Source organism: Chionomys nivalis, chromosome 10, assembly GCF_950005125.1.
Source record: "Chionomys nivalis chromosome 10, mChiNiv1.1, whole genome shotgun sequence".
Taxonomy (NCBI): Eukaryota; Metazoa; Chordata; class Mammalia; order Rodentia; family Cricetidae; genus Chionomys; species Chionomys nivalis.
In genome coordinates this window covers 51,257,547-51,272,452 of record NC_080095.1, presented here as the reverse complement: position 1 = coordinate 51,272,452, position 14,906 = coordinate 51,257,547, and the positions used below count along the sequence as shown (strand labels likewise).

At 50.1% G+C, this 14,906-nt stretch overlaps 1 protein-coding gene across 1 annotated transcript; it reads right to left on the bottom strand.

Annotated features, from left to right (window-relative positions):
- Positions 1-496: 496 nt before the first annotated feature.
- On the bottom strand, positions 497-4,104 carry LOC130882616 (homeobox protein SIX1). Its single transcript, XM_057782873.1, has 2 exons — positions 3,236-4,104; positions 497-1,250 (listed from the first exon to the last, which is right to left on the bottom strand). Exons 1-2 carry the CDS (start codon positions 3,793-3,795, stop codon positions 956-958), a joined length of 855 nt encoding a protein of 284 aa, XP_057638856.1. The 5' UTR covers positions 3,796-4,104; the 3' UTR covers positions 497-955.
- Positions 4,105-14,906: the final 10,802 nt, after the last annotated feature.

Genomic DNA, 14,906 nt, shown 5'->3' with positions numbered 1-14,906 from the left:
GGTTGCCAAGTTTGTTGGCACCCTTGTGCAAGAAGAAAGTAGGAATAGACCTCCTCTCAGCAGAGGCAGCCTGCGGGTAGGAAAGTCCTGAGGGTAGGAGTGAGGACGTTTAGGAAAGTGGCTTCCCCTCCCTTGTTGGTACACTGTTAGAGTTTGTCATAAGCAAAAGAAAAAGAAAGAAAACAATCACCAAAAAAAAACCCCACTAAATTTGACAAAAATAGTTGTATCACTAATGCCACTTCTATTTCTAGCCACCTCACACAGAGAGCATTAAGACATTTAGGCACTTGTTTTCCCCCACTAATACTGTTCTTTTATTTTAATCTACATAAAATTATTTAACACTAAATATGAAAAATGTAAACTTAATTTTTCCCATCAAAACAGTTATGATTTTATTTTTCCTATTCATCTTAAGAATGCAGCCAGCTCCTCTCAACCTGGAGGTTTTTTTTCATTTGTTTTTGTTTTCATTATCTTTGTCATGTCTTTCTCTTTTCCTTTTCCTCTTCCTTAAACCATTTCTCCATCAATAAATAAAAAGGAAATAATTAAAATCTAGTTGATTCGTAATTTTTCTTCACTAAAAGAAGATGAAGAAGAGGAGGAGGAGAGGGAAGAGGAGGAAGAAGAGGTGGAGAAGGTGGCTACTGAAATGAATGCCTGGGTTGTCCAGGACCAAGACTAGGTGCTTTTGTTTCCTGACCTTTCAGTGGGAGGGGAAATGCAAGAGTATTAAGAGTCGAGGGAAGAGGGAGACTATACTCAAATGAGATCGCTGTTGGTTGTAATTTTTTAAAAAGACAATTGTGAAAGCCCATCATTCCTTTATGCGCAAAGAACCCCAGAGACAAGCTGCAAAATTGTTCCTGCCGTCTATGTACAAGTGTCTCTAGTTGTTGATGTTGGTTGCTTCTCCAGCCGTCCCTTCAAGACCCCAGTACCTCCCCACTTAGGAACCCAAGTCCACCAGACTGGAGGTGAGTGGGCCCAGCAGAGAGTCCTGGAGCTGATGTTGGTGGGCTTGCAGGCCGTGGCTGGGCTGTGAGGCCGTTAGGCCTGGGAGAGAATAGTTTGAGCTCCTGGCGTGGCCCATATTGCTCTGTAGCAGGAGGACCGAGTTCTGGTCTGGACTTTGGGGAGGTGAGAATTCCTCTTCTGAGCTGGACATGAGCGGCTTGCCCCCTTCCAGAGGAGAGAGTTGATTCTGCTTGTTGGAGGACGAGTTATTGTTTTCAGTGTTCTCCCTGAGAAATAGAGGACAACACCATATGGTTAAAAAAAAAAAGTGTGAGATGAAGGGGGGGGCTGGAGGGAGGAAAGGGCCATTGTGCAATCTGTCACCAACCCAAATGGAGGAGCTCTGCCTCCCACCCATCCCCAAGGGTCATTGGGGGAAGGTGGAGGCCAACTAGAGAAATGGGGAGCCTATTGCCTGGAGATAGCCCCGTTTCTTCCGTACTCCTCAAACTCGGGTGAGCGTGTTTATTTAAAATAAGCAACAAAATTAATGTGCTTTCCATTTTGTTCGAGCAGCTATGTTAAAGGACCCATCAACTAGTCCCGTGCTCCCAAGTGACTGTTTGGAAGTCCTCGGACAAATGGTTGTTGAGCTAAAGAAATGGTCAGGAGACAAACTGCCCACTGCACAAATGCTCGCGGTGACCCAAGTCAAAGTCCTGCCACCATCCGAGGAAACAATTAGATGACCAGTTTCCCGGCCCCTGTCCGAAGACTTGGGTTTCAGAGACCTAGGACCGGTCATGGGAAGCCGTGCCCAGAGCGGCCCAGCGACCCTGAGTAAACACAGGGAGCTTAGCCAGTCTCTCGGATTTCATCCATGAGTGGGCCCTCGCTTGGCTTCAGGGACCCGCCTTTTTGTGAACTAAAGGCTAGATGGAACCGTGCAATCTGTTTCTTTGCTCCTAGCTGGTTTCTCAACCCCTTCTGTCCTCCTCTCAAGCTGCTCGCAAACAATCCATAGCCTCCCTTCCTGTGCCAGCAGGGAAAATTTCGCCGCCCGGCTTCGGCTGGGCGTCGCTCGACCCCGCACAGCCGAGTGTCAGTTCCCGCACCCGGTCCCAGTCAATTTCTAGACATCCCTGCTCGCCGCTTCCGCCTTCCGAGCGGCGGCGGCGGCCACTCCTAGCCGAGCGCTTGCCCATCAGCACTCTCCCTTCCTCGCAAGGTCTCTCTCGGAGAGCTCCTTTCGTCGGAAATTCGGCAGGCTCTGTGGTTTCCTACCCAGAAGGAAACGTGGAAGCCAGATCTTTGGCCGCGGGGATGCCAACGAACAAAGGGCAGCCTGCGGGGCCCTGTGCCCGGGTCCCCAGACCATTAGCTCTGCTCCGCGCTGCGCTGCCCTCGCCGCCCGCGGTCGGGATTGCCTCCGAACAGCAGCCAGAAGCCCTGCCGCTAACCGCCCCGGCCTAGCAGAAACCGTGTCTGCGCGAGGAGGGGGGAGCAGAGACCTCCCCTCACCCCCCCCCCGACCCCCGTCCAAAAAAATAGCTTTGCTTGGGAGCTCCAGGGCGGGAGAAGCCAGCGACTGTAGCCTCTCTCCTGCGGCAGGGACGGCGGGGCCAGAGAAATCAACCCGGCCACGCACAGGGGAGCGCGGCAGGCGGCAGTCTTCTCCCGGCTAGGGGCCTCCGACACGACACCCAGTAGCGACTCCTCCAGATCTCTCTTTTCAGGGTATTTCTTCACTAGACTCCTCCCTTTGTCCAACTGGTGAGGAATGAACTCTCATCCATACACCAGCTGGAGAGACTCAGTTAAGAGCCCGGTGGCATTGGGGGCTGAGTCGGAGAGAAAGGGCGGAGGTTCGAGACCTTCCACCGCACTGGACCAGCTTCCCTCTCGTACACCAAGCAATACACCCCTTCCCTCCGATCTACAGACTCCCTGGCCAACCCCTCTCTTCGCCGCATCCAGCCAGCAAGGCAGGAAGAACAAACCCAGAGCCAGCTGTTCTCAGCACACTTTCCCACCAAAGAAACCCACGCGCGGGTGCTCAACGCAAATGTGGCCCAGTCCCTAGCAGGCAGCCTCAAGAGTTCGTGAACTTTCACTGCCGCGTCGCCGAGGCCGGGGCGCCGCCCCACGGACCTCTGCTCGCCGCCGGCGGGTACAGATCCCGGAATGATGCCTGCGGGGGCTGGGTGGGCAAAAAGGAGCGAAGGGTGAGACTTCCCGGGGTCGCCCGAGCCTGGGCTAGCACGCCGCGTACCTTTCCTTGGCCTCGGCAGCCCGGTCTCTTTGCCTCCGGTTCTTAAACCAATTGCTGACCTGGGTGGTGGTGAGGCCGGTGGCCTCGGCCAGCTCCCGCTTCTCCCGCGGCGAGGGGTAGGGATTGTGCGCGTACCACTCCCTCAACACGCCCCGCGACTTCTCCTTGAAGCAGTAGCTGGTCTCCTCGCCATCCCAGATGGTTCGCGGCAGCGGGAATTTTCGGCGTACCCGATATTTGCCCACGGCACCCAGCGGCCGACCGCGAAGTTTCTCGGCTTCCACGTAGTGCGCTTTCAGCCACAGCTGCTGCAGTTTGGGGTGGTTGTGGGGCGAGAACTGGTGGCTCTCCAGGATCTTGTAGAGCTCGCGGAAGTTGCCGCGGTGGAAGGCGACCACCGCCTTGGCCTTGAGCACGCTCTCGTTTTTATGCAGGTGGTCGCAGGCGGGCAGCGACCACAAGAACCTTCCCAGGCGTTCCAGGTTCCCGCCTTGCTGCAGAACCTCGCACACGCACGCCACTTGCTCTTGCGTAAAACCAAACGACGGCAGCATCGACATGGCTGGCGCTGCCTGGGCGCACCGGCCCGGGCGCACGCGGCTGTGAGCGGATCTGAGAAAGCTGGGCGGAGGTGGGGGGGGCAGCTGCCGCGGGGAGGGGGGCGCGGCTGCTCCTAACCCCCTCCCAGGCTTGGCCCAGGCGAAGAGACCAGTCGGACCTTGCCGGTGGGAGGCGTAGGAAGACGAGGAGACGTGGGGACGCGCTGGACTCCGAGTGGCTGGCGCACTCCGCAGCCTTCCGGGCCTCACTGGCTCCCGCCTGCCGCCGGGTAGATGCTGCTTGTTGCCTGAGAACTTGGTTTCTGTTCTCCCCGCAGCGGCCTTAAAGCGCGCAGCGTCCCCGGCACGCTGATTGGCTGCGGGCGGCGCCTATCCGAAGCTGGCCAGCCTGCGCGCCGCCCGGCCGGGCAGCAAAGCCGCGCCGCCCAGCAGCCCGGCGGCGTGGGGAGGGCGAAGCTGCCTAGCTGGGGGATAAGGAGTGGTGGGAGGAGAAGGACCCGGAGAGGTGGGGAGTGGGGTGGGGTCAGGAGGAGGGAACTGGAACTAGGGTTCTGGAAAGGCTGGTGAGCAAGTCAGGACCTTGCGAAGCGGCGCCCTCTTTGGTGTCACCTAAGGGGAGCCTCGCGCATCTGCACAAATCAATGGCTGCAGACGTTCTAAAGACCCTCTTCGCCATACTCCTATCCCTGTCCCTTGCAGTCTTGGCTTTTCCCGGTGAGCTCATATTTAATTACCTTAATGTTGAGATGAATAAATAATGGATTGATGAATAGCTTATGGAACGCGATAAATAATACACTCAGAGAATGGCTTCTCCCGGGTTTGGCTTCAACTCTCTCTGAGTGCCTTCTCCCAGGTTTGACTTCAGCTCTAGGAGTCAGACCTAATTGCCTCCCCCTTTTCCCTTCCTAACCCCCAAGCCTCCCAAAGGGCACACGTACTCTGATCTGGGCAACATTCCCCTCATTCTCAAAGTGTTTCTAGACGTGGCATTAGGAGAGGGGTTGGCCCTGGCACAATAGCCCAGTGGATAGAGACAGACACCCGTGCTTTATTTGCGGACTAGTATCTTGCCCTTGTCAACAGACTTCTGGACTCAGTTTCCCCATTTGCACGGTTGCATTTTTCAGCGTCACCTCTGTTACTGATGAATGCCGAAAAGCTTTACTTGCCATTAGCAAAAATGTATCGGGAATCTCATGAAAAAGACTCTGGATGGGGTGTAAATTAAACAAAACTGTGCCTAGCTCCAATAACCTTCGAGCTGTAACATAATCCTTGCCCTCCTCTGAGAGGGACACTGCCCTCAAAGCTGGAACCGAAGTGGCTCCAAGAAGATTAAATAAAGTGTATGTGAATGCATGTGTGCGTGTGCGTGTGCGTGTGCGTGTGTGTGTGTATTGCCATACTGGCCTATTTTGCTGCCAGGAAATGAGAGGTGTCCTGCAATTTAAGTCCCATCATCTGCTATTTTGTTTCTGTGTGGAGAATGCTTTAGTAAAACTATACAAACAAATGAAGCTGTAATTATCTTAAGCCTCATTTGCACACCTTGTTCCAAAGCAATTATTAAGAAGATTTTGAAAACAATTAGCCTCTCTAAATAAAGATAATCTATTGTCAGTAGCTAAGACTGGCAGCAGATAAGAACAATGTGTGGAGATAAGAGGAGCCAAATGGTGGAAGGAGAGTGACTTTATGACTATACTTATCTCTGATTAGATAAGTTCAAAACAGAATTTTAAGTACACTTCAAAAATGCTTTTGATTTCAGTGTGCCCTCTCAGAGAATGGCCAGGAGCAAACTCAAGGCTCTTTATGCTTGCTTGTCTTCTTCCAATGTTTTGATTTCATCAGCCAAAGAGACTGCACCACAGAACCTTTTGCATTTTGAGATCTAAGTGAGAGAAGGGTTTCCCTCTGTATTATTTATATGGTTTTAAAATAATGCACCCAGTCCAATACACCCTGTAACATGCATTTCAAATTCATAAAGGGTTCCCACCTCGAGGTTGTTTCCCCTGAGAGATGCAAGTAGACAGAAAGGCTCTGCCGGGATGAACTCCCACACAATGCTTTCTGCCTCCCCGAAACTCAGTCTATCCCATGCAATTAACGCTTGGAAGCAGATGCTGATACATCATTACATTTAGGCTTTTTTTTTAAAAAAAATAATAATGGGTGTGTATTATTTCAAAAGAGCTCCTGCCACATGGTGTGCCCAATGGCTTACTTTCCAAACTGGATGCCTGGCACTGCTGAGTCCTAGGCTATGAGCCTGGTAATTTTCCCTCACTGTCTTATTTTAGTGCTCATGACGTTTCAGATGAAGTCTTAAGGAACGACAGTGTCCTGCCAAAAGGAACGGCTCTGGTTGGAACAGTTCCTATTGACATGGCAGCTGTGTGAGGACCAGAATGGGGACTTACACGGACTCTCAAAAATCAGTATCCTAAAGTCTGGAACAAGTGTGCACAATTAAAATGGGAGGAGGATTATAAGCACAGTCATGTACCTTAAAAGACAAAGGGTCCATTGAACACAGCGTGTACTTTGTAATTAACAGTCTTTGTAGGGAAAAGAGCCACAGATAACTACAGGTATACATTTATGCAGGGTAACAGGAGAGAGATGGTAGGGTATGACCACCATTTCTCTGGCACCCTTCAGATCCCCCTGGCCATTTTTTATATATATAAAAAATCTTTGTTCAAAAGGAATTGGGACTGTACCAGACACAGGTGACAAGTGGGGGGGAGTGGCCTAAGTTCTGTGATAACTGGCACCGAGGTAAATGAGAGGTTCTTTTTCTCAGAGGCAGAGGCGGGGCAGGTTTCTGGACACGCACCCCCCCCCCCATTTAATCCAATAGATCACTTAACTAAAAAGGAAAAGTGCTGTATGCTTTGTACCAAGGAGCCTACCTGCTATTAGGGTCCCTCGAGTAAGGGAACCAATTGTTATAAATGATAATTATTGGCTTGGATATATAAGGTTTCCCCAAATGGAACCTTTCACTGAAAACCACTAAAAGAGGTAAAATGACATGAATTTACAAACCACATAAACCAAATGATCCATTTTAAATCGCGCACAGAAAGGTTTGAGCTGTTCTGTAATATAAAACCTTTGCTGTCAATGCAAATCGCATGAAAAGCAGAGATGCGTCGGGAATTTAAAGGAAACCCAACAACTCTAGCCCGCTCGCTGCTGCCCTGGCAGCTTCCGGACTTAGCAGGGAGAGAGTCTCCCGATGCCTCTATAGTGCAGGTCCACAAAGCAGTGGACCGAAAGTCCAAGGCGAAAACATTAGGAGCTGCCGAGCTGACATAGGCCTTGGATCAAAATCCTGTATCTGGGACCTACTTGTTTTTCTCCTGGCTTGAAGCAAGATGCCTTGAGGCTCCCAGACGGTTTTCTTGGAGTTCCTTTACCAAGAAGGATTTGGGGCATCTACCCTACCTACAGATTTGGAAGTCAAGGGCATCCTCAATAAACTAGGGTCATCTCTATGGAGCAGTGCGGAGACTGAGATCCCAGCTGAGGCTGCCAAGGTCATCTTTTTCCTCTGCTTTGACCGAAGCCGCTCGTGCCCCGAGTCCTTGGGAACCCGGTTCAGATTCTGGGCGAGCTCGGGAGCTGCCGCCTACCTGCCCTGTGCAGGACGCCCGTTGCCTGCAAGGACTGACTAGGCCAAGGGATCAAGAAGGGAGATTTGCGGACCTAGGGAAGAGAAATTCAAAACCAGTCCATTAGTAAATGAGTTTTGTGTTGTCAAGGTTCTTTCCCATCCACTTGCTGTTCTGAAAAATAGATCACGTTTCGTTATCTTTAGTGGGAATCTGCAACGCGACACCGGATCCGCGCGGCCCCCGCCTCCCCCCTCCCACCCATCCTCTCTGCCTCGTTCTGCCTCGCTGAGGGGAACCGTCCGGCCTCCTCGGCTTATTTCTGAACAATGAGGATTTGTCTGTAGCCCTAATGTATTTATGTATGGAAGCAGGGGGTGGTAGTGGCTTTCTCCTGGAAGCGGGGAAGCGTGGGGACAGAGGCTCCTGCTTCCGTGGTGCTAAAAGGCTAGGCTGGCTCAGGACGCCAGCCGACCACCGCCCCCTCCCACACCTGGACAAACAGAACCAGTTGGAGTCCTACGCCTGCAACCCTGTCTTCTGTCCACCGTGAGCAGCTCCAGAAAGTGCCATCTCAGTGACCACACTGTCTCGAGAAGCACAGAGGAACAGAATATGACACCTCCAAACACAGGCATCCTAGCTCCGTTCTCCACCAATCTGAGCTCCTATCCCAGTCCCCTCCCCTCCTCATACTGAAAAGACACAGAGGGGAAAGGAAAGGGGTGCTTGGTCGCTGTGGTTGGGAGGCGTGATGGTCTGTCTCTCACTCTCTCTTCTACTCAAAAATGGCGTCTTTTTTCTGTACCTGAGGTGTCATTCACTCGCTCTCCACTCTGACTGTCGCCGGTTCTCCTCCTACCACTACTCAGCATTTATCCCCACCCCTTTGCTTATTTCTTTCTGTTACTTCTGCTGCTCAGCCTCAGCCTAGGGCCGTCAATGGTCGAATCTGAACCATAAGCTCCCATTCAACATTAGGTGGCAAGCACCTTTCTGGAAAAAGGTGTCACACACAATCGCTTCTTAAGAATGCCGGACACACTGGCTGGCCCCCTTCCCCTTAAATATTACCTTGGAGCAAGTTTTCGAAATGAGGACTCCGGAGAGTGCTTATCTTCCCTTGGATTTTCAATCAACTTTCCCCTCCCTCTCTCTCAACTAATGTACATCCTGAGTACCACATCTGTCTAAGCTAAGAAGAATTTCCTTTTGGGAGGTGAAAGCCTGCAGCTCCTCCTGTTCAGAGGAAAGTGCTAGTGACGGTAATGCAGGGTGACACTAAATAAACAGTTAGGGTGGACTGGAAAGATGGAGTTAATTATCCAGTGAGCTGCATTGCAGCCCAGACCATCAGGGGCTGATTTGTTTTGGCTCATACTCCAAGGAAGGAGACAAGCCACTCTCTTCTGCACATCTCTTTGGGATCCTGATCATTCAAATCTCGAACAAACAAAACAAAAACCGCTATCTGCGGACCACTGCTTCAATTATAGCTCATTTTATTACTCTTCTGCAGACTAGAAAAAAAAATGTATGCTTTGTTACCTCACTGCCCTAGAGAGAAAATGCAAACACATTCCTATGAGAGAAAAATCAGGGAGTTAGAGACCAATGTTTTTATTTTTATTTTTATTATTTATTTTTTTTTATTTTTTTTTTTATTTTTTGGTTTTTCGAGACAGGGTTTCTCTATGGTTTTGGAGCCTGTCCTGGAACTAGCTCTTGTAGACCAGGCTGGTCTCGAACTCACAGAGATCCGCCTGCCTCTGCCTCCCAAGTGCTGGGATTAAAGGCGTGCGCCACCACCGCCCGGCTTTATTATTTATTTTTTAAGAGTTCCAGTTGTAAGCAAAGCAGACAGCTTGTGTCCTCCCCATCTCTCTTCACTTTGAATCTTTACAAACAATTTATAAATCTACATACTTATTTTTTAAAAGTAAAATGTTAGCCTGCTCTTTATATTATCTCTCTCTCTTCTCTCTCTCTCTCTCAAATCAGACTTCGTGAAATTTTAGATGCAATTAGATTTATTGTTTGTGTGATTCCCTGACGATCCGGTTCCCTCAGGTAAGCCTGTACTTACATATAAATCCCAGTAACTTAAAACGTCTCCCTCCCCAGTTTGCTCCCCCCCACATTCTGATATTAATAATCCCCGGCTGCCCCTCTTTCCGGGTCATTACGGTACTGCTGGTCTCTAATCAATCCTAATGCGATGGCAATTGGAGTCCCTGATGACTGCGGCTCGGATTTCTTGTAATGGCTCTACCACATTTTCCTGGACCTCTTTCTTTAACCTGAGATGCCAGGGGGACGAGTCCCTTCTCTGCTGCTGATTACTTCAAGATGTGGGGGCTGGTTTGAACAGAAGGAGAAAGACGCGCACAGTGTGGCCGCCACAGCCTGCAGAGATGAATAGACGTCTGCACGCCCGGGCAAAAAGCACAGAGTGCCTCTCACTGTTCTTTCTTTCCGGCGTCATTGTCCAGGCCCAATCAATTCACCATGGAGAACCGAAATGTAGACTTTTAGACCGTCTCCCCCACCCCCACTGCCCCTGGTGTGCAGAAACCTGGCGGTCTCTGAGCTTCTCCGGCTCTTGCCGAATCTCACCTTGACAGAGCGCTTCCAAGCTCCCGGGCCCCCAGCCAGGCCTGCCCTTTACTGCTCCCCACCTCTCAGAACTCGCTCCTCTTTCCACCGCTTTCCCCCGCCCCCCCAGACTCAGCGTGGTTTCCCCAGAAGGGACCAGATTCTGCAATATTCCTTCAGACCCTTGACCTCTCTTCTGCTCCTTGCCCCAGTGTTGCCTGAAATTCTCAACCTGCTACCGACTCAAAACCGGCTCCCAGTTTGGCCTGGTCCTGTCGGGAGACGAGTCGTTCTCCCTCTGAGTTCTGAGGGTCTGTCGCTGGCAGATCTTAACCTCTAGGGGCAAAGGACCTACTCTTTTCTGGTTGCTGGAAAGAAAGGGCCAACAACAGCAACTCTGTGCGGGGTCGCCCTCTCCCTAGCCGAAAGTTCCTCGATCTGCTCCCCCATCCCTTGTCCAGGCTCAGCCCCGAGGCGATCGACACGTCCGCCGCATTTGTATTCTTCCATTTCTCAGTCTAAAGCCATTTAGAGTAACCCGAGCCCAGGATAATCGTCTCTACCGCGATACGTTTTAAAAACAGGGTAATGCTTTTGAATTACGGAAGAAAGTGCTGCGGACAAATTGGGCGCTGAGCTGCCGAGATAGATGGCTTTGTTAGGAATGGCCAGTGGTTTGTGACTCAATTAGTTCATTGCTGGGAGCCGCCTGTGCTCGACAGCGAGGTCACCTCGAAGCGAACTTCCCCTATCGCTCCAGGGAGCGAGACCGAGGTCCAGGGTGTGGGATCGCTTTAGGCCTGTGCATCTGTGGATGAATGCCCACTTCGTAGGAAATCTGCTAGGTTCTTTTTTTTTTTTTTTTCTTCATCCCTACAAGGGCCGAGTTTTGGTTTTCACGGGCAGAACAGGGACGTCCTCTCTTTATGAATGGGCCCTGCGGCATTTATTCGTCTGCAGACATCTGGGCTGTGGGAAAGGAAACCCTGGGCAGGGGGTACTGGGAAGGTATCCATCCACCCCTACCTTTCTGGGGGCCTTACCCATCCGGCTGTATTTCGACTTTGCAACACCGTTGCAGTTCTTGGCAAAGGCCTCCTCGAAGTCAGCAGGGGTAAGGCTGCCGGGAAGCATAGTGAACCTCAAGGGACGCGTTTAGGACTTGGAAAACCGCTGTAAGATATATTTTTCCCAGCCCCGCCACCCAAGCTCAGCTGCCACCCCCACCTATCACTGCAGGCTGGGCCCCGGATTAGGTGCTCAGTTATGTGCGCACCCCTAGTGTTTCCACAGGGACCAGCAGACCCAGGCACCGCTGATGTGCGGGGACGGCTCCGCCCAGTTGTGCGGACCGGGGTCGGGCGCCCTAGCCTGGTGGCCGGGGGACCCCGACCCAGGCGGGCTCTCAGACTGCTACAATCCCGGGTTGACGGGCAATTAGTAGTAGGGCGGATCACCCGCACCGGCACGAGGAAGGAGGAGAACCAGAGCGGGAGGGCGGGGACCAGAGGGAGGCGCCCGGAGGTCAGCCGAGCAGGGAGGGGGCGCAGGCCGACAGACAGGCTGGCGGAGAGAGAGGGCGCTGTCTTCCTGGCAAAGCAGCCTTCGGCCTGCAAGAATCGAAACAAAAAAAGGAACCCGGAGGGCCGGGCCGGGAGATGGAGAAGCAGGGACCAGGGTGGCCGAGCAGACTCTCTCCGCGAGCCGCGGAGGCTGGGCGCGGGGGTCATAGAAGGTAGAAGGGCTTGTTTAGCCTTCTAACCCTTCCTCCCTTAATCCTTTTACTTCAGGTATAGCCCTTCCTAGCCTTCTCCCTCCCTAAACTGGAGGCATCGTAGTAAAGAACGTCGCAGGCTTGTGAGGTGCTCCTGTTTACCCTAGGGAACCAAGGAATCCGGACCTCTTTTACTAGTGAAGGCTTCACTCTGTGTCCTGGGACCTGCATGCAGGAAACCGCGATTTCTCGAAGCACCTCAGCAAATGGTCTCACCTAGTTTGGCGGCTCCTTGCCCAGGAAGAACGAAGACAGGAAAAATCTCTACTTTAACCTCTGCAGTTGGCCGGGGCTCGCTGGTAAAAATCAGAAACACCCAAAATCCAGCTATTAATCATTTTCCGTTCAGATCCACAAATATGAAAATTATGCTATTGGGAAGTTGTTATTTCTCTATCCCCAAAGTCCATACTTCTCTACCACCTACCAAGGACAATATGTTCTCGCCTTCCCATAAGCATAATAAACCGAGCAAAGCAGACCGTCATGATCCCAGAACCAGACAGATTCCACTTATCAGTGAACTCTCTTGAAAAGTTCTGCTAGGTGAGTGGTCTGGGCACAGATATCAGAACCCGTCGTTTCCATTCAACTCTACCACCACAGCATCTTAAGTTGTGGACTCCACTTCGATTTCCCGAGGAGACCTGACTCTTTGGTAACCCTTCCAGCAGAATCCAGGTGGCCTTGTAGTTCCGCCTTTGGCTGCAGAGCTAATTCCCAGCAGTGGCTGGGTGGGCCGCCGTCTGCCTGACTCTTCACATTGACAAACGCTTCTCTTGTGGGAACGTCTGTTTCTATTCATCCGATTTTCTAATTTCTTTGATCAGACTAAATATTTTCTTGGCAAACGGAAATTGACCGTGCCATGAATATGATAACAACCCGCTTGGAAAAGAGCTATTTTGTTTCCAAGCAGCAGGAACAAGGGGGGAATGGGAGTAGAGGGTGGAGGCTGGGGGCTGGCTCCTAGAAATGTCTGTAACAGATTCCAGAACACACATCCTTTCTCTTCAGCCTCTGTGAAAACTGCCTCTTACTCCTGGTACAGCGCCTCTCCTTTCACCCCTCCCTCCAGGTAAACACACACCTGGCCTTGTAAGACTCTTTGATACTCTTTATTAAAAAATAGAACTTCAATGGATGCCTCTGGAGACTTTCCCTTTAAAATGTAGATGAAAGGCCAGGTTAATACACTGTTCTCTTAATCCCTTTGCCTGCTGACTCAAAATAAATATTTTCTTCTGTATGGAATTGCACATCCTGCCATTTGGCTGCGGCTGTAAGCGAATCAACCAGTAATAAAAGCGTTTTTGAGGCTGTGTATTAAATGCAATTGTCTTGAAATCAAGGGGGGAGGGGGGAGAGCCTTGCTTCACAGGAACGAGTTGGTGGCTTTCTGAAAAAGCTGCCAGAAGAGGACCTTTCACCTCTTATTAGTGATGCCATCAGTGCTCAGGCAGAGTGGGGCTGAGGTCATGTTACATATGGCGCACAGTCTGCTCAGCGCTTGAAACGTCAGCTTTGAAATTTTAGAGAGGGGGAAAGGTCATTTTTAATAAGCTAAAGTCTGGGGTTCCCTTTGCCCTCGCTGCTTACTGGGTGGGTGTCCATATGCTTCAGACCCTCTGCTCAAGTTGTTTTGTTGTTGTTGTTGTTTTTTTCCTGAGGTTTGAATTTTAGGCTGATTTGGTTTCCAGTCTTTATTTAAGTCTTAATGTTTTTCAGCAGTTCATGCACCAAAAGGCCTCTCGTTTTTCTAACAACTCTGTCATCTTCCCCTTTCTTTTTATGCAATCATAAAACTGTCCATTCTGAGTGATAGCTTCTTAGGAACCTAAGTTCCCAGGAGAAATGCAGAGTATCTGTCCATCTGCATACATAGATCCAGACATGGGGGCTATAGGGTTACCCCTCTCTCCTGTACTCTGCCACATAATTTACTGAACTCTAAAACTTCTATGTCATCTGAAAGCTTCCATTTCTGAAAACTTCCTGAGTACTCCTAAACTGTCTCGTACCAGTTATTGAAATTTCATTTTCTTTTTGCCATGTGGGAGAACCGCTCAATCAGAATACACTGATTCCTCTGCAAGGCATAACACCAAGGCGAGCACAAAGATGGTATGGGGGCGCATTCAGCACCCAGCAAAACTGCTAGCTAACTTCCTTCTTTTTCCTTCAGAAAATATTAGGAACATTTGTGACCGTTTGATCCTTAAATGTGTTCAAGAAGTGAAGTCAGTCGAACTCAGGCAGCTGAACTGTCCCCAGATCTCTTTGTATCCATTCTAAAGGTGGATAAAGACAGATTTCTGTCATAAAACTCCGCAAGGGAGTTCTCAATGATGGATTCAAAAACTTCTCCCCGTGAGTCTGCTGCCTGCAGCTCTCAGATACTGTGCACAAATCCCTCACTTAATCCTTTTTATAGTTGTCAACTCCTTTATCCATTTATCTCTGTATACCATTTTGGGTGCTTGTCCTGCCTTCCCTTTCACAATAATTACCAATTTTGCTCATAAAATAAACTTTAAAAAGAAGGCAGCAATGAGGGTAACCAACTCCAGACAAATATGTTCAATGGCATTTCAGAAAATCTTCCTTCTACTCTGCAAATGAACCTTGGAGTGTTCTTTAAGCATCTTCTTGAGCCAATAAGGAGTTGTTCCTTTGTAAAGAGTTTAACAATTGTAACATGAAGACAGGTTTGGGCTTTTCTTTATAACTCTTTAGAACCTCAAAAATCCTTACTGCTGAATAAACAAAATTTTAAAAGAGGGGTTTGCGCACAATAACAACTGAAACAAAGGATGAGTCAAATGATTTCACAACCAAGAATGGCATCAAGTAAATAATTTATTTCTAATCGCTCCCGTACATTAGGGTTTCCTGCTAATGAGCTAGTGGACTGTGTGATACTTTAGCTAACCCAAAGCACTTGAGGCTTCGATGACCCAAATGGTTTGGTAAGTTCAATCAATCTAGTCAATAAAAAATGAAAATAAAGATGCATACTATAGTCAGAGAGAGAAAAAGAGAGGGAGCAAGGGAGGGATAACACGTATGTGTGAGCAAGGGAGAGAGAACATGTGTGTGTGTGTGTGTGTGTG